This window comes from Monodon monoceros, unplaced genomic scaffold, assembly GCF_005190385.1.
Source record: "Monodon monoceros isolate NGI ecotype Baffin Bay Population unplaced genomic scaffold, NGI_Narwhal_1 Super_Scaffold_6, whole genome shotgun sequence".
Classification (NCBI taxonomy): Eukaryota; Metazoa; Chordata; class Mammalia; order Artiodactyla; family Monodontidae; genus Monodon; species Monodon monoceros.
This window is the reverse complement of record NW_021703783.1, coordinates 93,416,243-93,442,817: the sequence shown is the minus strand read 5'-3', so window position 1 is coordinate 93,442,817 and position 26,575 is coordinate 93,416,243. Positions and strand designations below refer to the sequence as shown.

The following is a 26,575-nucleotide window of genomic DNA, read 5'->3' as shown; positions in this document are numbered from 1 at the left end:
CAAGGAAGCCAGTATGGCCAGAGCAGAATAAACAAGGAGGAGTACAGTAAGAGGTAAGACCAAGATTGCATAGGACCTAGGGACTTCCCTGGTGGTCCAGTGGCAAAGAATTCACCTTGCAATGCAGAGGACACAGGTTCGATCCCTGCTCAGGGAAATAAGATCCCACATGCCATGGGGCAACTAAGCCCATGCGCCACAACTACTGAGCTCGTGCACCTCAACTACAGAGCCTGCGTGCCGCAAACTACAAAGCCCACCCGCCCAGTCTACACGCCACGAGAGAAGAGAAAACCCGCACGCCACAACTAGAGAGAAGCCCATGCACCACAACGAAAGATCCTGCATGCCTCAACGAAGACCCACATGCCACAACTAAGATCTGACACAGCCAAAAATAAATAAAACAAATAAATAATAAACAAATCTTTAAAAAAAGAAAAGGTGGCACAGGACCTTGTAGAATACAGTAAAGATTCTGGACTTTACTCTGAGTGAGAAGAGAAGCTAACAGAGAATTCTGAATGAGAATTACATGGTCCTACTTATTTATAAGGACCATTCTGGCTGCTGTACATAGAATAGAAGGAAGCAGGGAAACCAGATAGGAGGCCAACACAATATCCCAGTCAAAGACGGTGGTGATTTGGACCAGAGTGGTAATGGTGGAGGTGGTGAGAAGGGGTTGGAGTCTGGATAGTCTCTGAAAGTACTAACAATAGGATTTGCTAACAAACTGGTCAAGAGGCATGAGAGGAAAGTCAAGAATACCACTGAGGTTTTGGGCCTGAGTAACTGGAAGAATGGGGTTGCTATAAACTGAAATGGGGAAGGCAATAGGAAGAGCAGGCTTGGGGGTGAGATCGGGAGTTTTTCTGTCCGACACCCAAGTGGAGATGTCAAGTAGGCAGTTGGAGTCTCATCCTAAATCCCATCCCTCTAGAACTTGGCTAATTAAATGGTTCATCTAGAATCACAGATTATCAAAACCCAAAGTGTCCCCAGATCACCAGATATCTTTTCTTCACGTGACAGATGAAGAGTGCCCCAGGTCACATACCTAGTTAACAGCAGTTTGGAGCAGAACTCAAGTCACTTAATTCTCAAGTCAACACTTTTTCCACCACACTACCACCCTAATTAAAACTGAAGCAGGGACCTCCCTGGTGGCACAGTGGATAAAACCCCACGCTCCCAACGTAGGCAGCCTGCATTCGATCCCTGGTCAGGGAAGTAGATCTCACATGCATGCTGCAGCTAAGAGTTCACATGCCACAAATAAGGAGCCTGTGTGGCACAACTAAGGAGCTGGCGAGCCACAACTAAGGAGCCCTGGAGCCACAAGTAAGGAGCCAGCCTGCTGCAACTAAGACCCCATGCAACCAAATAAATAAATAAATATTAAAAATAAATAAAGTTACTTTTTTTAAAAAAACTGAAGTAGCACTGATTCATTAAACAAATATTTATCCAGCCCCAGACTTTGTGCTGTGGTGCCTGAATTAGTGAGATAAGCAAGACGACACAGTCCCTCCCATTGCTGAACTTACAATCTGGTGAAGAAGACAGATATCAAGTAATCACTAGAGAAACTATGGAAGCAACGATATGAGAAGTGCTATGAAAGAAAGGTTAAGTAGCTATAACGCTATAACAGTATAAAGCTGGAGAACCTAATCTAGACTAGGGGAAGGGCTTTTCCAAGAAAGTGATATTTAATCTGAGAACTGAAACCTGACTGGGAGTTAGCCAGGCAAAGAAAGTGCAGTTTAGGAAAAGGAATCCAGGGAACCTGGCAGGCGGAGAGAACAGCATGTGCAAAGGCCCTGTGGCAGGGAAGCACCTGTAGTTGAAAGAAGAAAGAGAAAGCCAGCTTGGCTAGAGCAAAGTGAGCAAAGGGCAGTGGAAATGGCAGAAAATAAGGCTAAGAGGTAAAATGGAGCTAGGTATCATGACGGACCTTGCAGGTGTACAAGAAAAGCACCGCAGCAACCTTGAACTATAGTTTATCTGAGTCTTGGCAGAATACCTCGGAACACCAGACGGTAGAAGGCCTCTAAAGGAGTTGTGAGGCCCTCTCCCACTTGCTCCTTATCTCCCTGGGAGGCAGTCATGAGACAGTTTCTCCTCGCTTCCCAGGATCTGATGAGGTATAGAGCTTTCTGCCCTGGACTCTTCAAACTAGAGCTGCAGGATATAAACCCGCTTAGTGGCATCAAGGCTGTCACAACTTTCAGTGCGGTCATCAGCTCCTTTTGTTTTGGTGCCACCCTTTTCGGTGTATGCAACTAGGACCCAAGGAGCTGGCAACTTCAGCTTACTCTTCTCAGTCTGTATATAAGTAATGAACCGTCAGAATATGAAAGTGGTTCATTGTACCTTTACCAATCAATTGGTCAGGCTTTGATTTTTTCGTATGAGCTTTACAGTAGGACATGTTAAATGTTTAACTTGATTCTAAAAGCAATGGGAAGAACTTTCCTGGTGGCACAGTGGTTAAGAATCTGCCTGACAGTGCAAGGGACATGGGTTCAATCCCTGGTCCGAGATGATCCACATGCCACGGAGCAACTAAGCCTGTGCACCACAACTACTGAGCCTGCGCTCTAGAGCCCACGAGCCACAACTACTGAGCCCACGTGCCACAACTACTGAAGCCCGCGCGCCTAGAGCCCGTGCTCCGCAACAAGAGAAGCCACCACAATGAGAAGCCCGCGCACCGCAACGAAGAGTAGCCCCACTCACCACAACTAGAGAAAGCCCACGTGCAGCAACGAAGACCCAATGCAGCCAAAAATAAATAAATAAAATTTTAAAAAATAAAAGCAATGGGAAGTCACTGAAGCAGGATTATATCTGCATTAAAAAAAAAAAGTCACTGTGGCTGCCATGTAGATAATGCATTCAAGAGGGGTAAAAGTATTCAATGGAGTAGGTTGATGGTGGCTTATCATGTAACCTATTTCCTATAAGCACATTTGTATTTTAACACTTGAACACCTATTCTGTGCCAAGCAATAGGACACAGATACCAAGAAGAATAAGACAGTCCCTACACTTATATACCTTAGTTTGGCCACAATCAGCAGTAAATGTAACCCACTGTGACCTGCTTGAGGAAGGAAACACACACAAGGGGCAGGAGTACAGGAGAGCGAACAATTAGCTCTGCTTGGGATGCCCAGGCAAGACTTCCCTGACCAGAGCTGTGGAGGATAAATAAGGGTTTGCAAGGCACTCAGAGGACAGATAGTACATAAAAAGATACAGAATCATCAAGTGAAGTGTGCAGGAGCTACAAGTCACTCAAAATGGTACGAGGTAAAAGACAAAGCAGGAGATGGTGGAAGGTCAGGCTAGAAACCCAGCAGGTTTGATTCAGGAGGCTGAATTATGACCTGTGGTTTATTTACACAGTGAAAAGAACTTAGATATAGCTCAAAGGCCCAGCTCCACCATTTATTAGTTGTGTGGTGTCAAGCAGGTTTCATCTTTGAACCGTTTCTTTCTCTCTTTTTTAAATTTTTATTGGAGTACAGTTGATTTACAATGTTGTGTTAGTTTCAGGGGTACAGCAAAGTGACTCAGTTATACATATACATACCTCCACTCTTTTCTAGATTCTTTCCCCATATAGGCCATCAGAGAGTACTGAGTAGATAGACTTCCCTGTGCTATACAGTAGGTCCTTATTAGTTATCTATTTTATATATGAACCCAGTTTCTTCACTTGGAAAAAGGGAATAAATACCCACAGTATTAAGTGAGGTCTGAAATTATGTGAGTGAGCTCCCAAATAATAGCAATTATTATGTAAAATGCTACAAAGCAGGTTGTTGGGTTTTTTTTGTTTTGTTTGTTTTTTTTAAGCAGGTTGTTTTTTGTTTTTTAAATAGCCTTTACTAGGGTTTTTCCTCCCATTCAAAAAAAGGAGGACAGATTTCATGGAGAAAATTTAGACAACACATAAAACAACACAATTTTACAACTCCCCAGAGCCCATCCAGGAGTACTTACCCCAAGTCCCCTCCACCAGACCCCCTGGCCTAATGCCAGGTATCCTGTGGTGTTTAACAGCGACTCCAAAAGAGGCACTAAACACCAGTCTGTGCTGAATCTACACCTCCCCATAGTCCCTGGCACCAGGATACCTACTGAACCCAAACTGAACAGGTGGTAGGGCTGAGGTTTCTAAGCAAAGACAATGATAATAATAATAATTACTAGTTGTAGTAGTAACAGTGATACTTAATACTTTCTATTGAGTGCCAAATTATAAGCACTTTACATGGATGAACAGCCCTACTGTATACGAGCTCCATTTAACAGATGAGGAAATTGAGGGCAGGAGAAGCATAGTAACTCACCCAAGGTCTCACAGATACACCAGCACTCAAAGACAGCCTGGCTCTAAGCCGAAACACTGAGCCTTCCAAGCACCAAGGGAACCCTGGCAATTCTAAGTATTGATTTGGATACAAATGAATTAAAGAAATCAGATAAAATCAAAATGGAATAGATGCCAAACTGTTAACAGTAGCTATCCCTGGAGGGTGAAATTATGGACAATTTTTTACTTTTTATATGTATTTACTTTGAACTTTGAAAATCAGAAAAAAATTTAAAGAAATATAAATTATAAATACATGTATTATTAAACATATTTTTAATTTGGATTATAACATTTTAAAAATACTAGATGGAAATATACTACAATGTTAATGATAGTTATCTCTGGGTGGGGGTGGGTTATCTCTGGGTATTACAAACAATAATAGGTAAATTTTATGGTATTCTTTATACTTCTATATTTTCCAAGTTTCCTACAAGGGGTACCTTTACAAATATGAAAAAAAAGTAAGAAATTAATTTTACCTTAAAAATAGATATTACTGAGTCTTATAATAGCTGACTACTGTGGTTGGAGTATGAGTAGTCCACATCAGTATTATTTAAAGAAGGATGATGACTTGGGCGTATTTTTAAAAAAATAACTTATTGGGGTTTTGTTTTTATTTCCTAAGTCCAAAAGTAAAACATACTCAATGTTTGGTTCAACCTGGCCCCAGGGCCCAGAGACATTCCAGAGATCATCCATAGGCCATCCACACAGATGTCACAACAACTAGGAAATGGGAAAATTTTCCCCCATGCTTGGAGCCCAAGTCTCGGGGCTTATGAAATTCTCATGAGTAAATACCAGGCCCTTATCTAAAACAGATACTTCCACTAAGCCCTCAGCTTCCATTTTCTCAGGAAGTAGGGGGCCAAGGGCAGCCTCAAGGCTGAAAACCTCTCTTCAGCAACCTCTACAAGCCCCTGATTCAACATGATTAATCCAGGAAGCTCATTTTCTTCCTTTCAGTCTGTTCCACTACTAGACAATTCTAATACTTTACAACAACAACAAATGCTTCTGAACTGAAACACACCTCCATTAAATCAGGCACAGATTCTAGCAATGGAAATGTGGGCTCAAATCCCAGCTCTACCCGCAACAAGCTGTGTAACCTTGTGTGTTTTTACTTAAGCCCTCTAAACACAGCTTTTTTCATCTGTGAGTGGGAATAACACCTTCACAGGCTGTAGTGAGGATTAAAGGAGAGTACCTACGTGAAAGTACCCAGCACGCTTCCTAGCCCCATCCTCTGGAACCAGATCAAATGAGCTTAATCACTCCTCCACACTTCAGCCCTTCAAATCACCAAAAACCATAATCCTGTCTTCTCCATTCTAAGCATTCTTACAGTACTTCCTCGTTATAAAATTCCCTCTACTTGGGTGGGAGTCTCCCATCAGGGTGACCAGCAGCCAGGTGCCCTCAGATCTGTTTTGGAGTAAATCACAGTAGCTAACACACTGCTCCATGCCAGCCACTCTTATAAACCTTGCTGGACAGAGCTCAGCCTCCCTAACTGCCCTGAAGATGGAGAGGCTCAGAGACAGAAAGTAGCCTGCCCAAGGTCACACAGCTGGGAACCTGCTGAGCCCATGCCCTTCTCACTATGCTACAGTGTCTCCCAGCCTCCACAGGCCCAGCAGCCAGGTGGGCTCAGTGCTCCATGGTGGCTCAGTCCCAACTGTTCAACGCCTCTGGTGGAATCTGGCTTCTTGGTTCGATAGTGCCCCCTCCCTTGCTGGATGGGATACAAATCTCTAGGGCTCTCACGGAGTAAGGGAGGCTCTCCTGATCCTGCATTTACTGACACAGAACAAACTCTGAAGGAATACAACCAAAGCGGACCCACCAGGGAGTCTGGTAAGAAATAAAATGAAAAGAAACAAACAAAACTGTGCCAAGCAAGATCACAAAGGTTATCTTATGTCATCTTCCCAACAACTGTGCCAAGTGGGATTGTTATAGGTCGTTCTGTCTTCTGTTTTAATGAGAAAATGGAGACTCAGACAGATAAGAAGGTAAATAATTGCACTAAAATGTAAGCTCTATGAAGGCAGAAAACCTGTCTAATCTGATCACCACTCTATATTCAGAGCCTAGGACACTGAAAGAAGAACCATGATTTGAACACTAGTCTCTCCATCTTGCTTTCAAATTCAAGTTGTGAGTGCCTCTGGCAGAGGCTGTGCTGAGCCATTAGTGCCTGTTCACGGAGCAATGAACAGTCCTTTTAAGAGGCTTGGAAAGGGGGCAGGGAGCCATGTCTCTCCAAGACACAGCCTCTAAATGGGCTCCAAGGCAGTAAGGGGTTCCTTTAAGTAATGAGTTGACAGATTCACTCATCTGCCTAATTCTCCTTTGCTGCTGTCTGGAGCAGAGACGCTAGGCACACTGTACATACAAATCCCAAACCCTGCTCTGGCCCCCCGGGGCAGCAACCCTTTGAATACTTAAAAGGGCATCCTCTGTAAGCTCAATAGGCAGCCTGTGAGGCTGACCCACAGCTCTGGCCTCTCCCTCTCAAGCTCTGCTGGTATTTGGGGCAGGAGGCAATCACGGCCTCAAATAGATCCATATGCAAACAGGGCACGGAGCCAACCGAACTGTGTCCCCTCTATCCAGCCCACTCATCAGAGATCTAGTTTCTACTCTCTATGCCCAGGGGAGTTCTCTGGGGGAACAGCTTGAGTGGTAAAAAGCCTGAGTTCTGCAGTCAAACAAACCTGCATTCAAAATCTGGCTCCGCTGCATGCTGGTTGTGACCTCGGGCAAGCCGTTTAACCAGTGGGGGTCTATTTCATCATGGTGAAAACAGGCTAATGACACCCACATCTTAGGGTTCTTGTGAAGATCAAGTGAAGCAGTGTTTGTCCAAGACCTAGTTCAGTGACTGGCACAGCGGGGCTGACAGCTCATTATCAGTATCTCTAATGCCAACGGTGCCGCGAGGCAGACTAAACATGCCACCACACATGCAAGTTCCTGGATGGTCTGGCCTGAATTTAGCTCCACCCAGCTCGCCCCCTCCCCTTCTTGCTTCAGCCCAGTGTATTATAGCCGGGCCCTTGTCTTAAATCAGCTCTGCAGCTCTCAGTGAGCAGCAACAACAAAACAGTAACAGCACACACGTCCAGCCGAAGGTGAAGGAGCCCAGCTACGAAGCACTGAAGTGTGGTAGTTACAGGAATCCCCGAGGCCTCTCTGCAGACCCCCACAACTGGCCACAGGATCGAAGCTCCCACCCGGAAACTGCCTCGCCCTCTGCAGGGTGAAGGCAGAAATCCTCCTAACTGGGCCTAAATTCCCCAAGGAGCTTCATGGTGATAATGCAAATGTAATTCTAAAGCACATCTTCTCAATGCTGCCCTTCAACTTAGAGAATCAGAAAACAGGAAGCCAGTGGATTCATTTGTGCCTCTTCTCCCAACTCTCTTAGGACAGTACCCAAAAGATTCTCCTGCACAACTACTACATACCCAATATCCATGGACAGCACGGGAGGAGCAAGCAATTTTCCCAGAGCCAGTCTTTTTATTTTTTATTTATTTATTTTTTGGCTGCACTTCACGGCCTGCAGGATCTTAGTTCCCTGACCAGGGATCGAACCTGGGCCCACAGCAGTGAAAGCGCCGAGTCTTAACCACTGGACTGCCAGGGAAATCCCAAGAACCAGTCTTGAGGATAATGCTGTGGCAAGGGAGGCTGTAGACCATCTCCAGGATTGAAGACACAGACTAACTTTCACCAAGTGCCCATACCCTGCATCAGATTTCCCCCAAGTATACACAGTCCTATTTAATACTCAGAGGCAGAAGATACTGTGTCCATTTTACAGGTGAAGATACTGAGGCTCTGGAACGTAACTATTTTGCCCAGGGCCACACAGCAAAGCTGGTGCCCTTTCCTTTGGCCCAAGCTTTGCAGAATGAACCCAAGAAAATCATTCTCCATGCCTTTTAGGATCCCCTAAATAAAGAAAGGCTTCTACAGGTTCATTCTGGAACAATCTAAGGAAAAAGTCTGTCCTTTGTCTCAGTATTAGAAAAGGCCTATTCCTAAAATAACATTATAAACTATTCACAAATTTTTATAGTGTATTAGAGTTCAAAGAACTTTCCAGGGACTTCCCTGGTGGTCCAGTGGGTAAGACTCCACACTCCCAATGCAGGGGGCCCGAGTTTGATCCCTGGTGGCGGAACTAGATCCAGAATGCATGCGCAACTAAGAAGCCCGCATGCCGCAACTAAGAAGCCCACATGCCACAACTAAAGATCCCATGTGCCGCAACTAAGACCCGGGGCAGCCAAAATTTAAAAAAAATAAAATAAATATTTAAAAAAAATAACTTTCCAAATATTATTAGGCCTTCAGGACCCTTCTTAATTGGAGGGTAGCTATGAATTGTCCCATTTTGCAGATGTGTAACCTGAGAGCCACAGAGGGTAGAGACCTTGCTCGAAGCCACATGGTAAGTATGTGGTAGACGAAGTCTCCAAAGGTTCCTGATATTCTATGTGCTGCCTTTTTTTTTTGGTTTATTTTTATTAAAAAATTTTTTCTTCTGGTTTTATTGAGATATAATTGACACAGCTGTATAAGTTTTAAAGTGTACAGCATAATGATTTCACTTACATCATGAAATAATTACCACAATAAGTTTAGTGAACATCCATAATCTCATATAGATACAAAATCAAATAAATAGAAAAATATTTTTTTCCTTGTGATGCGAACCCTTAGGATTTACTCTCTTAACAATTTTCATATATAACATACAGCAGTGTTAATTATATGTATCATGTTGTACATTACATCCCTAATACTTAATTATCTTATAACCAGAAGATTGTACCTTTTGACAAACTTCATCCAAGTCCTCCCCGCCCCACAAAGCAGCCTCCCTGCAGTCCCTCCCCTCCTTTATGCTGAGAAGCCCAGAGCCTACCACTGCCTTCCAAACCACCTGCTGGGAAAATAAGGTGTGTCAAAGAACACTGAGCCAATGAAGACAGACGGCTCAAGCCCAAATGCTCATTCTAAATACTTCCCAGATGACCCTCTTGGAGACACCAGGTAGCAGAATAATGCCCAAGATGAACAGGGCTCACTTCAGACATGAAGCTCATACTCAAGTGAGGGACCCTGTGGCAAGACACTTGACCCCATCCAGCTTCCTCACCTGTGAAATACAGATACTTGTTGAATTTATAAAGGAGCTTCGGCTCCTGACTAAGTTTTGCAAGTACTATGCAAACACATGACTACTGAATTCGAGTTCACCCATCCTTCGGTTACTCAGGCCCCAAACCTAAAAGTCATCCTTAACTGTTCCCTGTCCCTCACACTCCACATCCAACCCATCTGCCTCCAAAATATCTTCACTACCAGAACCCTAGTCCCAGACACCTTCAACACTCCTTGGATAATTCCAACAGGCCCCACTGGTCTCCCTGCGTCCTCTTTCGTCCCTCTGTGGTCCTTCGTCCCTCAGTGGTTCATCATCCACGCAGCAGCCTGAATGATTCTTCTCAATCATAAATCAGATCCTGTCACTTCACAGTTTAAAACCTTCCAGTGGACTTTCATTACACTTGGAGTAAAGCCCAATTTCCTTACCAGAGCCGACATGACCCTGGCTCCTACCTCTTGCTCAGACCTTCCTCTCATCACCTCAGCCACACTGGCCTTACTTCTTACCCTCAGACCCATCTCAGGTGCTTTGCACATACTGCTCCTTCTACTTCAAGTCTCCCCTCCCATAATGCTGAAGGGCCGCCTTTTTATCATTTTATGTCACCTCTTCTGAGAGGCCTTCTCCAACCACTCCAGTTAAAGCCATGCCACATCCTCACGCCTATTCTCTCTACCACACTATTCGGTTTTATCTTCCTTGTCCCACTTCATAACTACAATTTTCTTGTCTACTTGTTTATTTTGTCTCCCCAGAACTACACTACAAGCTCCACTACTCCTGTTCATTATTACACTCTCAGTGTGTAGAACAGTGCTAGGCACATAGCAAGCTTTCAATAAACATTTTAGGAACAGTTGGTTCAAAAGGCAATGGTGGGGGCTTCCCTGGTGGCGCAGTGGTTGAGAGTCCGCCTGCCGACGCAGGGGACATGGGTTCGTGCCCTGGTCCGGGAAGATCCCATATGCCGCGGAGCGGCTGGGCCCATGAGCCATGGCCGCTAAGCCTGCGTGTCTGGAGCCTGTGCTCCACAACAGGAGAGGCCACAACAGTGAGAGGCTCAAGTATCGCAAAAAAAAAAAAAAAAAAAAAAAAAGAATCCGCCTGCCAATGCAGGGACACAGGTTCGATCCCTGGTCCAGGAAGATCCCACATGCCGCAGACCAACTAAGCCCGTGCGCCACGTGCCACAACTACTGAGCCTGCGCTCTAGAACCCGTGCACCACGTGCCACAACTACTGAAGCCCGCGTGCCTAGAGCTCCGCAACAAGAGAAGCCACCACAATGAGAAGCCCGCTCACCACAACGAAAAGCAGCCCCCGCTCACCACAACTAGAGAAAGCCTGCGCGCAGCAACAAAGACCCACCACAGCCGAAAATAAATAAATTAATTTTTAAAAAAGGCAATGGTCTGCTCCCCTCTTCCTCTGCCCAAATTTAAGATTGGAAGTTTGTTTACTCATCCATTTAATCATTCATTCATTCATTCAGTTCAAATCAACAGCTGACTATAGGACACCTGAGAAGGTACCATAGTGAATAGGGATGACCTGTTTCCCAATTCAAAGCAAGATTTTTTTTTTAAACATGGTACTTTATACAGGCACTTATAACTTCTGCAAATGTGTCAGACTTCTTTGTAGTTAACTGCTGTTTCAGATTTACATGCAACAGGTTACGTTACTTCCCCAAGGTCACAGGATGAGAACTCAGCATCCCAGTATCTCAAGGCAAAACCAAAATCTAAAATGTATCTGGAAGTGCCCAACCATTTTTATTTACCATCCGTGGTCATTTACACAAAATTTAAAAAACCAGAGAGTAAATGTGGCTTTTCAAAAATTTCACCTCCATTTTCTTCACTCTGTTTCTATCTTCCTACCTGGTAGCAGGTACTATCAAACAATAGAACACTTTAAAGAGCACTGTTTTCTGGTTATGGACCATTAATGGTACCCTGGTTGACAGGCTGAGTCTTGATGCCAAAGGGAAGCAGTACTATAGTGCAGGTGCTGGGACCTCAGCCTTGGGAGTCAGAAAGGAGCAGATTCAAATCACATCCACTAACAACTAGTGATAAGGCCCTAGACAAGTCTACTTTAATTTAATTAACAAACAATTATATAGCACTTACTAGATGCCAGCAGGGTTCTAAATACTTTGCAACTATGATTATTAGATAAGTCAGATATACTATTATCTGTATCTTACAGGTGAAGAAACAGGCATCGAGAGGTGAAGTAACTTGCCCAAAGTCACAGCAAGTGAGTATTAGTCACCATTCAAATAAGATAGTGTGATGCCAGAATCCATGCTCTTAGCCATTACACTATGTTTCTGCTCTAATCCTGTTTCTTCATCTATAAGATGGGGCTAATAAATCTGCCATCTCTCACAGGATCATGTGAGACTGCCGGCACACTAAGGTAAATGTTAGCTACTCTTAGTGGTAGTAGTAATTGCCATCATTCTATCATCTACCTTCACCTTTGGTCCAGCCAAGGTCCAACCAAGACCTTTGGTCTTCTGCCCAAAATACTTTAGCTGAGAAAGATCTCCAAGGTCCTCTGCAGTAGAATACATTAGAATATACTGACGTTTCACGAGAACAAAAATTGTCTGCTTTTTTTGCTTCACTGTATCCAGAGGAAGCAGTGGATACTCAGTAAATATGTGGTGAATAAGGTAGTAATAAATTGAATGCATAGACCAGGTTCTGTAGACACGACAACTAAAGTAGTACCATCACTTCTCAAATGTAGCTAAACACAAAAGAGGTAAATTTACAAGGTTTTCAGAGCATAGTGGTAGCTGGCCGTTACTTAAGACAGCCTGGCTATTAGGAGACAGTGTGGTATAATGCTGTTCATTCATCTTAGCTAAATGAACAAATAAGGAGACCCAGGTTCTCAAGGTCTTGGATTGTCTATCTGTAAAAGAGGAAGTTGGACAACATGATGATCATAAACAAATATATTCTACTTTCTCATCACTTTATAACAATCATCATAACAATATGAATGGAAGCCGGCCACCAAAAACTCAATAAATGTTTGTCAATGAACATAATCCCCAACTGACAGATGAGGAAACTGGGATTCAGTTCTCAAGTTCAAGGTCACTTGCACTGGGTAGAATATAAACTATAGTCCAGATCTCTTCCTACACAGGTCTAACACTCATGCATTCCAAGATCCTTTGTGATATCAGTCCTCTCTTCCAAGTTCAATAAATCTGTAATAATTTATCTTATCAAATAATCTCGCCTAACTTCACTACATCATGGGTCAGGAGGATCAGAAAGAAACACTATTTCCACTTTGTTAACCTGGAGAATCAAAAGATCTAAAGAGATAATTAGCAAATCCCTTTTTTTGCCCAGAATTTAGAGATCATAAAATAAATGATGATTTCGCTTTAAACCATATGGTTTAAATTTAAGCAATGTGATTTAAAAAAAAAAACTTCTGGTAACACAATACTTTTTGAGAGTACAGTACAAAACTTCTTTTTCAATTCTGTAATCAGAGTTGTGCTACTTGATCCAAAGTAGAACCACAAAGTTAAATGTAAAAGGCTGTCAGAGAATATCTATAAATGCTTGCTCATTTTATTTTTATTAATGAAATACATGCCTGACATTGAATCTGAGTATAACACCTTCCTAGGATTGTCAAGTTAGGAGTGAAAAAACATCTGGCAGTCACAGTCAATTTTCTAGATGGTTCATAACAGGACAGTCAAGGTCAAATTGTTGAGTCTTTTACCCTCCCATCTAGTAACTGAAAAGCAACTAATTATGAGCTCAAAATACTCCATTCTGGTACTCTCACAAACACAAATGTCAGCTCCAGGATCACACTCGGGCTCAGAAAGTTCTGAGGGCAGGCTGACATGAACAAGAACAGAGAACAGAGGGATAGTAGGGCAGATGCTCAGGCCACAGCACTTGGGTAACACTCAGAGACAGCAGGAACTTTTACCTACTTTCTAGCAGTTTCATCATCTATCAAATGAGAATAGTCATCTCACCAAATGATTATATGAACCAAATGACATGATGAGGAATTAAGTCTTGCAATCTTGTGCAAAGGTGAGAGACTACAGTTATCGTTACTAATTACTACGTCTGGGCACGGAAGGCCCCCTCGAACTCCTGGCTATATGTTCCACAGGATCCCCACAAGATGGAATAGGTAATAGTTTTTTTCCTCCAAACTTCAGGTTTGGCAACCACGGATGCACCTGGCTAGCAAGGGTCTGCTGCTGAGAGATGAGAAGTGAGGCCTTCGGGCTCTGGACCTAGCGGGCTCAACAACCACCGCGCCCCCCAGTCACCTTGTCCTGACCTTGAGGAACGGGAAAAGAAAAAGAAAAAGAAAAAGAAACCCTACAAGGGAGAAAGTGCGGCCCTCAAAAGAGGTGCCTCCACTCTTCACCTGGCCGCCGCTTCTGAGACCCACGCTTCCAGCGGGGCGGAGACAAGGTTGGGAGAGCTGAGCCGGGGACGCCTTGACCTCGGGCGAAGGGCCCAAGGCAGGGACAGGTACACGAAAAGCCAGGCGGACGTCGGGCCCGCCTCGCCTTGCCTCGCCCACAGCCGCAATCACAGGAGGAAGCACCCCGCCCCCGTGAACCCAGAGGGCCCTCAGTTCGCTCTCACCTGCAGCCGGGTCACCAGCAGGTTGTAAGGCGCCATTTTGTGCACTGACAAAGATGAGGTCGCTTGAAAATGACGTGCACACGGCGTACTTAAAGCCTTCGGGCAGGGGGCGTGGCCTGAATAGAAACGCAAAACAGTGAAGGCTGGGCCTCCCCAGAGGCGCCGAGTCCTGCGAGCGCCTTGGGCGGAGCTCCCGTGTGAGGAACCTACAGGGGAGAGGACAAAGCTGCATAAAAGCACTTGCGGAAATAAATACCGGGAACAAGGATGTCTTATCGAAGTGCAAACTTCATCTTTGCTCTTTTCAATTTGTATCTTCCATTCAGATCTCGAAAGGTTTTTTTTTTTTTTTTTTTTGATGACTTTCATGCACCTGCCAGGACCTGACTCCCCAGTTAGGACGGAAACTTGTCTTTGAAATGTGATCGCGCGAGAACGACCGGGGCTTGGTGCAAAGATTGTAAACGCTGATGGAAGCCTAGAGAACCAATCACGGCGACCAGGAGGCAGGAACAATGGAGGTTAAAGGTCGGCCGGAAGTTCCCTAAGTTTCCGGTGGCATAGAGGGAGCTATGGCTAAGCATCACCCGGACTTGATCTTTTGCCGCAAGCAGGCTGGTGTTGGTGAGACGGCCTCCCGCCCCCGACTGTCTCGGTGGGGATAGTATTAGAACCTGAGGAGTCCGGGGTTCCCATCACTTCCTTAGGTTCTTGCCTCGGGGATGCTACGTTTCCCGCCTCACGGTCGGTAGTGTAGGAGCGCGTGGGTTTATGGTCTCTGATGAAAAGAGGGCGGGGCGTGCGTGCTGGGAGCCGGAGGCGGGCTGCTGGGATGGGGTCCGGAGAAATTCTCAGTTTGCCCAGGACCTGAGAGGGACTTCGGGAGGGTGTGGATTTGGTTCGGATTGAAGTTTATGAGGATAAGATGGAAAGACTTCCTCAGGGCTCACTGCAGTCCCTGCTCCTGTCCCCACCTCAAGCTCGAGGATGTTTGTCCCCTCTTCGTCAAAACCTTAATCCTAATTGTACTCTTTACCGTCTTTCATCTTGCAGCCATTGGAAGACTGTGTGAAAAATGTGAGTGGAACACGCCTCCCCAGACAGCCCACCCGTCCCACTCAGTTTCTGTGGAGCCAGCCAACGGGCATTTCCAACGGTGCCACTAAGAGGGCTTTGAGTAGATGTGACTGGAAGCATGTTAACACAATGCCAGGCTGCAACTAAAGGCCACCACCCCACTCTAACTTGCACATTTTAAACACTAATTTGAGAAAAATCTCTAGCTGTGGACCAGAAGTAGCATGACCCCGTCCCCAACACACACAGCGTTCTGCCAGTTAATCATACAGACTTATCTACCAGGTGCTATTCTAAGCTCTTTACCCATTAGTTGATTGACTTTTCCTGTGTGTTGTGGAGATTGAGCTGGACACTAGGTAAGCCAAGTTTTGTGATGCCAAAGCAGCAGGCCCTAAAGTCACCATCAGAAGACCAGTGTATTTCCCCATTAACAGGAGGAGGGCAAAGGACTTGAAGTACTTGCAAGTGGGCATAACTTCATTCTCTTTTCCTCACAGGTGATGGCAAGTGTGTGATCTGTGACTCCTATGTGCGTCCCTGCACCCTGGTGCGCATATGTGATGAATGTAACTATGGCTCTTACCAGGGACGCTGTGTGATCTGTGGAGGGCCCGGGGTTTCGGATGCCTATTATTGTAAGGAGTGCACCATCCAGGAGAAAGATGTGAGTATATACTAAGCTTTTCATCTGATCCTTCCTTGTATTTAGTAACACTTTGCCATCCACTCCTATGGCCTGTAGATGACTATGTTCATCTAGTCATCTAGGTTATAATTTCTTCAAGGTCTGTGAGCCAAACTGGATGTAGTCCAACAAAACGCACTTATTTTGCATCAAGGACAAAAATGCAAGAGAAGCAAATGTTTGTCAGCACTAGCAATTTGGAAAGCCCTCTCTTCCTGTGATGTCTCTCTCTCTCGTTATTTTTTTTTCTCTCATTATTTTTATTCAGAAATAATATCTTTTTTTTTGGCTGTCCCCCCTGGCTTGTGGGATCTTAGTTCCCCAACCAGGGATTGGACCCAGGCCACGGCAGTGAAAGCCCAGAATCCTAACCACTAGGCCACCAGGGAATTCCCAATATCTTGCATTTTTAAGTCCTAGCACAGTGCATGGTGTGTAATAGCCACTCAGTAATTCTCTTAACTATCATTAAGGACTATTTGGGTGGATGTGGTGACTTCTGAACTTGGGACAATTCAAGTTGATTTCAGCTGTAAGTGGCTAGAGAATGCTTTTGGTTTGATTTTGCAGAATTGATTGCAATTCTTCTTATGACATTTTTGCCCCTTGACATTGTGTGGTGGCAGTGGCTAGTTATTCAACTTCTTGAGCCAGATGCCAGGGTAGAGGGATGTAGGTCTATACCAAAAGTAGGCTTTTTGGGGAGAGGGGTGGGAAACCCATGAATCAGCTTTTATTCTGCTTATGACACAATAAAAGGAATTGTGATACATTACCAATAGGCTAGTATAAGGTATCTGCTTACCTAATCTAGGATAAGGCGTAAGGCAAAAGATAAATAATTCTTGGGACTTCCCTGGTGGTCCAGTGGCTAAGACTCTGCTCTCCTAATGCAGGGGACCCGGGTTTGATCCCTGCTCAGGGAACTAGGTCCTACTTGCCACAACTAAGAGTTTGCATGCTGCAATTAAGAGCCTGCAACTAAAAGATGCTGCATGCCCCAATGAAGATCCAGCAGATGGCAACAAAGATCCCGCGTGCGGCAACTAAGACCCAATGCAACCAAATAAATAAATAGATAGATAAATAAATAAAATCTTTAAAAATAAAAATTTTTTTTTTTTTTTTTGCGGTATGCGGGCCTCTCACTGTTGTGGCCTCTCCCGTTGCGGAGCACAGGCTCCAGACGTGCAGGCTCAGCGGCCATGGCTCACAGGCCTAGCCACTCCGCGGCATGTGGGATCTTCCCAGACCAGGGCACAAACCCGTGTCCCCTGCATCGGCAGGCGGACTCTCAACACTGCTCCACCAGGGAAGCCCCTTTTTTTTTTTTTTTGTCTGCATTGCCTGGCTGTGGAATCTTAGTTCCTGGACCAGGGATGAAACCCAGGCCCCTACAATGGAAGCTCACAGTCCTAACCACTGGACCACCTGTCTGTCTCTAGTAAGTGGGATATATCAGACCAGATAAAACTTTCTTAACATCATTAATTCTTCTGTTATTTAGAGAGATGAGAAAGGTCATAGATAAAGTACCAGAAACATAATTTCACATGGTGATTTGAACATCCTCTTGTCCTAAACTGTGATTTGCATTTACCTTTGACTGTCAAATCATATCCTGCTTGATCTGATCCACTCCCTTTATAGAAAGGACCTTGGTTTGTGTATTTGTCTCCCCTTTTCCCTAGTTCTTGGTGTACTCCCTGGCATGTACTGTAAGTATGGTCCACATTTTTGTTGCTACCTCTGTAAATCATGCATAGGGTTCCCCCTACAGAGTGTATGGTATATAGTAGGTGTTTGGTAATTATTTATAGCCTATATACCACGGTGAGACAATATCAGTGAAGAGAAACTACAAACAATTCTTAAACTAGCTAAAACTAGCTAAAGAGTCCATTAAGGACAACATTTTCTTGAACCTTTCCATGGTTGTAGCTAGAGGTTTTGTAGCCTGCGCATCCGGAGTCTGTGCTCCGCAATGGGAGAGGCCCGCGCACAGAAAAAAAAAAAAAAAGAATACTCAGGATTTGGGGACAATATCTGTGGGCATTGCTGCCAGAGGACCATTTGTTTCTTTGCTTTCTTTTTTTTTAAATTATTTATTTATTTTTGGCTGCTACTCTTCGTTGCGGTGTGCAGGCCTCTCATCACGGTGGCTTCTATTGCTGCGGAGCACGGGCTCTAGGCACGTGGGCTTCAGTAATTGTGGCTCATGGGCTTAGCTGCTCCACGGCATGCAGGATCCCCCCAGACCAGGGCTCGAACCAGTCTCTCCTGCGTTGGCAGGCGGACTCCCAACCACTTCATCACCAGGGGAGTCCATTTTTTTTTTTTTTGAAAGAAAGACTTTGTCCTATCTGAAGTGAAGCTTTGGGCTTCCCTGGTGGCTCAGTGGCTAAGAATCCGCCTGCCAATGCAGGGGACACGGGTTCAAGCCCTGGTCCAGGAAGATCCCACATGCCGCGGAGCAACTAAGTCCATGGGCCACAACTACTGAGCCTGCGCTCTAGAGCCCGCGAGCCACAACTACTGAGCCCATGTGCCACAACTACTGAAGCCCACGCACCTAGAGCCCATGCTCTGCAACAAGAGAAGCCACCGCAATGAGAAGCCCACGCACCGCGATGAAGAGTAGCCCCCACTCACTGCAACTAGAGAAAGCCTGTGCACAGCAACAAAAGACCCAACTCAGCCAAAAATAAATAAATAAGTAAAAAATAATAAATAAATAAGTAAAAAATAAAGTGAGGCTTTGATTGTGTCCCAAAGGACACTTTTTTTTTTTTTTTTTTTGGTGGTACGCGGGCCTCTCACTATTGTGGCCTCTCCCATTGTGGAGCACAGGCTCCAGACACGCAGGCTCAGCAGCCATGGCTCACGGGCCCGGCTGCTCCGCGGCACGTGGGATCTCCCCGGACCGGGGCACGAACCCGTGTCCCCTGCATCGGCAGGCGGACTCTCAACCACTGCGCCACCAGGGAAGCCGGGACACTTTTTTTTTTTTAATATGAGTTTATTTATTTATTTTTGGCTGCATTGGGTCTACGTTGCTGCGCACCGGCTTTCTCTAGTTGCAGTGAGTGGGGCCTACTTTTTGTTGTGGTTCACGGGCTTCTTATTGCAGTGGCTTCTCTTGTTGCAGAGCATGGGCTCTAGGGTCATGGGCTTCAGTAGTTATGGCATGCAGGCTCAGTAGTTGTGGCTTGTGGGCTCTAGAGCACAGGCTCAGTAGTTGTGGCACATGGGCTTAGTTGCTCTGTGGCATGTGGGATCTTCCCAGGCCAGAGATCGAACCTGTGTCCCCTGTGTTGGCAGGCAGATTCTTAAGCACTGCACCACCAGGGAAGTCCCAATTTGTAGTTTCTTATGTGTGGCATCATATTGATCTCCCTTCGCCCTTGACTCTTTTACGCCTTTTACTTAACCATTTTCTTTAACTCTCCCAACAAGAAGACAAGAAAAATAGTAGCTAATATCTTTGGAGCACTTGCTATGTACCAGGTACTGTGCTGGACATTCTTTTCCAAAAGTTCTGTATGATACAGATGAGGAAACGAATGGCTTAAAGGTGTTAAGCATCTTAGCCCAAGGTCACATGACTAATAAGTGGCAGATACGGGATTAGAACCCCGGTCTATCTAACTCAGTTTCTCAACCCTTTTTTCCCCCATTATTGTCCCCCCAAAGGAGAAAAGTTAAAATCTAATTTAAATTAAATTTTCTTGGGAATTCCCTGGCAGTCCAGTGGTTAGGACTCTACGCTTCCACTGTAGGGGACACGGGTTTGATCCCTGATTGGGGAACTAAGATCCTGCATGCTTCGCGGCATGGCCTAAAAATTGATTGATTAATTAATTAATTACATTTTCTCCACAAAAAGAGGAACTGAATGCTAAGGAGTAAGATTTTGTTGGGTAAGAACAAACTTCAGATCGCAAACCACTATAATAGCGAAGATGTTTTCATCCCCACTGAGGGTGCACGGTCTGACTCAGAGCACTTAGTCTGACCGCCTCACGGTCTTGGTCTTCTCAGGGTGGGTAAGGATGTGCCCCTCCCTCTCTTGCTATTTCTACCATTCTCTTCTCCCTATTTAAGTAAACAGCGGAGCAGTCAAATATATGCAAAAGTTATTTGATACTTTTCAAAGCTAATTCACAAGTTTACCATGCTCTACAGCTTCCAAAACCACGGGAAAGTTTTGGTTCTTGCCCTGGGAAGCCCTGTTAGAAAAAACGCCAGACTGGGAGGTAGAGAGCCCAGGTTCGGGTCTTGGCTTTGCTACTAACATGCTGTGTGTGGCTATGGGGAAATCTCCACCAAAAGGAAGTATTGAATAATAATCCCTGTTACCTTATGGATACATTTACTGAGAGCTTAAAAGCCTTTAAAATTAAAGTTTCAAATAGAATACATGATACTCTTGTTAAGGTCTCAAACCAGTGTACAGTCTGGTTTTTACATTGTAGGTATTCATTGAACAGTTGCTGAAAGAATGAACGAAGTTTCATCTTCTAGTTTCTGTTAATAAGGCAGGTCTTGCCTGCTGTTCATAATTCTTTGCTACCAATTGTAAGAGATGGAGATGTGGACGCATTTTCTGTAATCATGTTTTTCTGATCTCAAAATTTTTAAATTGCCTTTGGTTCTGTACATATTTCCCCATTGTATGTTATATTTTGGTACATGATTAGCGTTGGTTTTTTAAAAATAAATTTATTTATTTATTTTTGGCTGCGTTGGGTCTTCATCACTGTGTGCGGGCTTTCTCTAGTTGCGGCCAGCGGAGGCTACTCTTCGTTGCGGCAAGTGGGCTTCTCATTGCGGTGGCTTCTCTTGTTGCAGAGCACGGGCTGTAGGCATGCGGGCTTCAGTAGTTGTGGCACGTGGGCTCAGTAGTTGTGGTGCACAGGCTTAGTTGCTCTGCGGCATGTGGGATCTTCCCGGACCAGGGCACGAACCTGTGTCCCTTGCATTGGCAGGCAGATTCTTAACCACTGCACCACCAGGGAAGCCCTCAAGGTTTCTTAACAGTCCTTCCATCTTCCTTTTCATGCTTTCCATTCACAGGCATATTCACAAAAGCCAGCCAGTTCCGATGCACACATCCTCACCTCTTCACAACATTAGTGGAATTTGGGAACAACCACGAGACCCATGGGAGATGTGTAGAAAATAAAAAACAGGAGTTTAGGCAAGAAAACAGGAAACTTATAAGTCAGTGAGAGAAAATGCCATAAAAGCCAAAGAGCTAATAATCCAACGCGTTGGTTTTCCGATTTTTTTTTCAACTTTTTAACATGCAGAGTCCCATCTTCAAAAAGTATCTTACACAGAAGCCGTGTGTGTGTGTGTGTGTGTGTGTGTGTGTGTGTGTGTGTGTGTGTGTTAGGTTGAACCATCATGAAATTGCTGATATTTATTTTTGGCAATTATAATTTATTAAGGGCTGGCTATATGCTAGGCATTGTTCTAAGTATATTGATTCTTAATTCTGTAAGGTCGGTTCTACCATTTAATATGTGACTAAAAAGAGACACAAGGAGGTTCATAACTTCTCAAAATTCAGGTGACCTATCTCCAGAGCCTACAACCTTTTTTGTTTGTCTGTTTTGGCTATGTTGGGTCTTCGTTGCTGAGCGCGGGCTTTCTCTAGTTGTGGTGAGCAGGGGCTACTCTTCGTTGCGGTGCACAGGCTTCTCATTGCAGTGGCTTCCCGTTGCAGAGCACAGGCTCTAGGTGTGCGGGCTCAGTAGTTGTGGTGCATGGGCTTAGTTGCTCTGAGGTATGTGGGATCTTCCTGGACCAGGGCTTGAACCCCACGTCCCCTGCATTGGCAGGTGGATTCTTAACCACTGCGCCAGGGAAGTCCCTACAATCTTAATATGAGTGAGAACACAGCTGCACAGATTGGGGGGTGAGTCCTACTGTCACCTGGCACCTCTCAGGACTCTCTAGGGCCCTATAAATACAGTTCATATACATTGACCTGATCCAGTCATCTTATAGTTGGATACAAATCCAGACAGAAGTGGTTTGCCCACAGTCACACAAGTCAGTGAGGCAGAGTAAGCCTGAACAGGCTATCATAATACCATAAAATTTCAAAGCATCCCTAAAGAGCTTAAAGCACTGTCGTGTTTAAGAGCAGGCTACCTGGGGCCAGGAGAGGCAGCTCTTCCCACGTTTGTACCAGGACTTTGAGTACAGATTACGTGGCTTACTTGAGTTCCCCCAGCAAGCCATTGGTGGGGCCGGGCCCACAACCTGGCTTGCTTAGCACACGAAACTCCACAGATGGTAGCTCTCAGTGTAATACATGGTACATGTTTTCTAGAAAATAATGAAATGTTAGTGTTGGCTTTGTGTGGTTTCAGAGATTTTTGTACAGTGTTGATATCAGTCCCCAAAAAGAGAAATCAGCTGAATTAGAAATTAGGCATTAGAGATGCCTATAGCCCAGTGTCACAGGAAACAGCTGCCTTTGACATGGGTGTTTAATAAAATCCTGAGATCTAAGGAGGTTTCTTCCAGTAGCAATTCCCCCAGTTTTCCTCCCATCATCCCCAATCAACTGATGGAGTCATCATTCCTGCAAAACACAGCTTCCCAAGGGCTTCACTGAAACCACTCAAGCTCACAAAACGGCCAGGGGAAGGTGTCACTACACATCAGAGTATGAGCTGTCAACAGCTGTCTCTGGCACAGGAGCACTCTTCCCCCAAGACCATGTGTCCGGTTAAGTGAATTGATACGGACACACCAAACTCAGTATTCTCTTACGATATTTGAAATGTAAGGTACTATTTCCTAAAGTCTTTAGTTTTTTTTCCCTTGGTATTTTCTCCTTTCTTGGGATAGTGAAAGACAGCTAGGAAGCTTGATCTGTAGATGATTATTACCATTTCTTACCTCTCACTTGGAGAAAATCCTTTGAACACCTTAAAGAGTTTTAGATTCTACCTCCACTATATCATATTAGTAACAGAAGTGGGCTAAGAATCCAACATTATAAGTGCAGGCCACTGGATAAACGGTGGACAGGCCCTGGGCAAATTCTAGGTGTTTAGTAAATACTTGATTGATCAAATAGGATAACTGAACTGGTAAGATGAATGGCTAAAACATTATTCCAGAAGTTATTTTTATCTTAAATCCCTCTCAGTTCAAGCTCGGAGACTTTTAACAACTTATCTGTTCTGTTTTCCAGAGAGATGGTTGCCCAAAGATTGTCAATTTGGGGAGCTCTAAGACAGATCTCTTCTATGAACGCAAAAAATATGGCTTCAAGAAGAGGTGATTGGTGGGCTGCCTCTTCCTCCCCCCATCAAGCTGCTGCAGCTGCCAAAAGAAATGCCTACAGAAAGGAAATGGAGCACAGAGCATCACCTGAATTGCCTATTAGTACACTGGCCCCTTTCCACCCTTTCCTCTCCTCTCACCCAGCCATGGTAGGAATGGAAAAAAAGATTCTTCGCAGAGCACTCTGGCAGACTGTACCACAGACAAATTAATAGATTGGTTCATGGCATTCCTTAAATTCAAGAAGCAAGGCTGTGTTAATCCACATCGAGAAGTTCTATACACCAAAAGCTTCTAAAACAGGAATGATATATTATTTCAGTCTTCTGTTTGAGGAGCTGACTGTGAGGCTAGCTGCAGTGAGAAGCATGGCCTTGCAGCAGCTCTGATGGCAGCTGTCCTTGATGAAACATCTGCAGTGCGATGGGGGCTCTCAGAACAGTCAATGTGGGCATTTCATCTTGTAACACCCACCAGGTGGTGCTGCTTCATGTTATTTTTCTTCTAAAAATTGGAAACCCTTTCTGTTGCTATTGTATTCATAAAGTAGGTGTTTATTTTCTGGTAGTCAGCCCCTTCCCAATTTAATTTTAACCCTAGGAATTTTAGTCACCCAGGAATTTGTGATTCAAAATAAAGGTACTGGGATTCATTAAACACCTTGTTCTCTTATTACTACTGGAATTCAAAACCACCCATGCCTTTTATGATAGGTAAACCAAAGTTATTTTTAGAAACTTTGCTGTTTCCCCTTCCTGTCCAACTTGAATTTTGAACTGAAGAGATGGCTTCCAGTAATGGTGAAGGGAATGAGACAAAATGTACTCGAATGAGTTAGGAGAACTGAACTTGGTTGATTTGTTTCACAAAGTGCATATATACTCACATTAAGGATATGAGGGGAGGGATTTCCCCGGTGGTGCAGTGGTTAAGACTACGCACTTCCAATGCAGGGGGCATGGGTTCAGTCCCTGGTCAGGGAACTAAGATCCCACACGCCTCTCAGGGCAGCCCCCCCACCAGAAAAAAAAAAGGATATGGGAGGCTGGTTTAAGTAAATTCAAATTCAGACGCATCCTTTACCCTAACTCAACTACCTGTACTTTTTGTCTGCTAGAGGCAATAATCAAGTTAACCTGAGGAGCCACATTCATAATTGGAGACTTCCAGTCAAAAAGGTCTTTGACACCATGAATTTGAAAAAGGTTGTGCGTCCTGCAGATTCCAGGGGCCTGGCCCAGTGTTACACTGCAACTCAGTGTCAGGTCCAAGTTGAGATGAGAGCCTTCTGACTTCCTATCAAGGTTTTATCTTGGATCAATAAAACTTGGTTATTTGTAATGTATTGAGTGTCCAAAATAGAATTAAGATAATCTCTGCCTTTAAGGAATTTAATAATTGAGCTTGCCAGAAATAGCTCAGTGTAACACGGGACACACAAAGGAAGGGTTCTGGGCCTCGCATGCGGTACCTTGGGAAGGCTAGGGGAAGGCCACAGCCATAGGGCTGCCACGAGGGCTCCTTTCAGTTCCTCAAACTGCCATTTTCCCTCCTGCCGCAGTGCTTTTTACCTGTTTTTTACCTCTAAAGCTCTGCTTCCCTTCTGCTCAGCTAACTCCTACTCATCCTTCAGACCTTAGCTAAGTATTTCCTAAAAGATGCCTCATCCAACCCCCAATCTAAGTTCCTCTTGTTATACTCCCACATAGCACCATAAGCATTTTGTCTATAGCATTTGGTAATATTGACTGTCATCTACTAGGCTGTGTTCCATGGTGGCAGGAGGCAAGTCTGTTCTGCCCAGCAGGTAGCAGGTTCTCAGTATTGAATGAATAACTGAAGTCATAGAAACCAGATAATAAACTGGGCTTTGAAGGCCATGTTGGAACCTACAGGCAAAGGGGGTAGGGTCTGCAGATAAAGATATTTGTGTGGGGGAAACAGTTTGAATGGGGTGATATGTTTGGGGAGCTCTGAGCAGTTCTAAAGCATCAGGTGAGGGTTATGGTATATCACATGAGTTGCAGAAACCAGATAATTTTCAGATTATAACTAGAATCTGTCATTTGATTCTATAGTAACTTTAGTTTTAATGTGTAATATAAGTCAAAATGTTTTGTTTTGCTAAACAAATCAGTTTCTAGAATTTGTTTATTGGGACTTCCCTGGCAGTGGTTCACACTCTGTGCTTCCAATGCAGGGGGCACAGGTTCAATCCCTGGTGGTTGAACTAAGATCCCACATGCCGCATGGTGTGGTCCTCCCGCCAAAAGAAACATTTGTTTATTAACCACCTTGGTCTACATAACATCTTGCATCTCCAGATGTTTGAAAAGCTACTCCTTACTTTCAGCAAAACACCACCTTAACTGTGCTCTGTGAGTCTTAGTGCGTATGCCTCTAAAAGTTCTTGCAAGGGAGCTTAAAATTTAATGCCCAGTAGGATTTCCACACTGATCAACAACAGGACAAGTTCAACCTCAGTCTGGTGAATTCTGCTGAACTCTGTTCCTCTGTCACCTAATTTTATAATCCCATTCTCCATTTGTTTGCTCTCTGAGGCCAAGAGAATGATACAATACAACGAATAAGTTAAAAACTTCTTAAACAGCATTCAAGTTCAAATCCTTAGTTATCGTCTACCTTGGACTTTAGAATAAGTCCTTTTCAGTTTTAAAAATTAGAATAATGATAATACTGAATTCTCTATTGGGAAAACATTGCTTACAAGCTGAATTTTAACCTCAAATAGTATATAGTTCTGTGAAAAGAATTAGAATGATCTCAGCCAACTGTGTATGGCCACAAAAAATCAGAATGGGCTTAAAAATTATTGCTTTTCTCCATTGTTGAAATAAGCACTACCTACACAGGTCTAGTTGAAATAACTGAACTCATCATAGTCTAAGAAAGTGGTTCCATTTCCTGGGTTTATGATTACTACTATTAAGTATTCAGGGTTTGATACATTCATTTCTAGGATCTAAAAAGGATGGGTGTCTTCCAGCTTCTCAGATATACTCTGTACACATATGGTAATTTAATCTCCTTTAAACATTGCACTTTTCATGTGCTCTTGCTCAAAAAAAAAAAGTATAAAGAGAAATGTGTGGGCTTTATTTTCAGTCCTGTATTTGAATTCTAATCTTCTATTGACCTTTAGTGAGGTTTTCGGTGCTTTTTTTTTTTCTCTCATCTATTAAATAAGGATATTAATGCCTCCCTCTTTGGGTTGTAAGAATTAAATG

At 44.2% G+C, this 26,575-nt stretch overlaps 2 protein-coding genes across 2 annotated transcripts in view; one reads left to right on the top strand and one right to left on the bottom strand.

The window, feature by feature from the left end:
* ACO2 (aconitase 2) overlaps nucleotides 1–14,313 on the bottom strand; it is a 51,855-nt gene extending 37,542 nt beyond the window's left edge. Inside the window, exon 1 of the mRNA XM_029205024.1 lies at nucleotides 14,255–14,313. Coding sequence (XP_029060857.1) covers nucleotides 14,255–14,290 — 36 coding nt within the window. The 5' untranslated portion in view covers nucleotides 14,291–14,313. The remainder of the gene's footprint in view (nucleotides 1–14,254) is intronic.
* Nucleotides 14,314–14,622: 309 nt separating this feature from the next.
* Nucleotides 14,623–23,893, top strand: PHF5A (PHD finger protein 5A). The gene is made up of 4 exons (XM_029206486.1): nucleotides 14,623–14,878; nucleotides 15,308–15,331; nucleotides 15,832–15,998; nucleotides 23,236–23,893. Exons 1-4 carry the CDS (start codon nucleotides 14,827–14,829, stop codon nucleotides 23,323–23,325), a joined length of 333 nt encoding a protein of 110 aa, XP_029062319.1. The 5' UTR covers nucleotides 14,623–14,826; the 3' UTR covers nucleotides 23,326–23,893.
* The last annotated feature ends 2,682 nt before the right edge of the window (nucleotides 23,894–26,575 follow it).

Coding starts and splice junctions, on each gene's coding strand:
- PHF5A (XM_029206486.1), top strand. CDS start 14,827: ATGGCTAAGCATCACCCGGACTTGATCTTTTGCCGCAAGCAGGCTGGT. Junction 14,879..15,307: donor CCGCAAGCAGGCTGGTGTTG/GTGAGACGGCCT, acceptor TTCATCTTGCAG/CCATTGGAAGACTGTGTGAA. Junction 15,999..23,235: donor GCACCATCCAGGAGAAAGAT/GTGAGTATATAC, acceptor TCTGTTTTCCAG/AGAGATGGTTGCCCAAAGAT.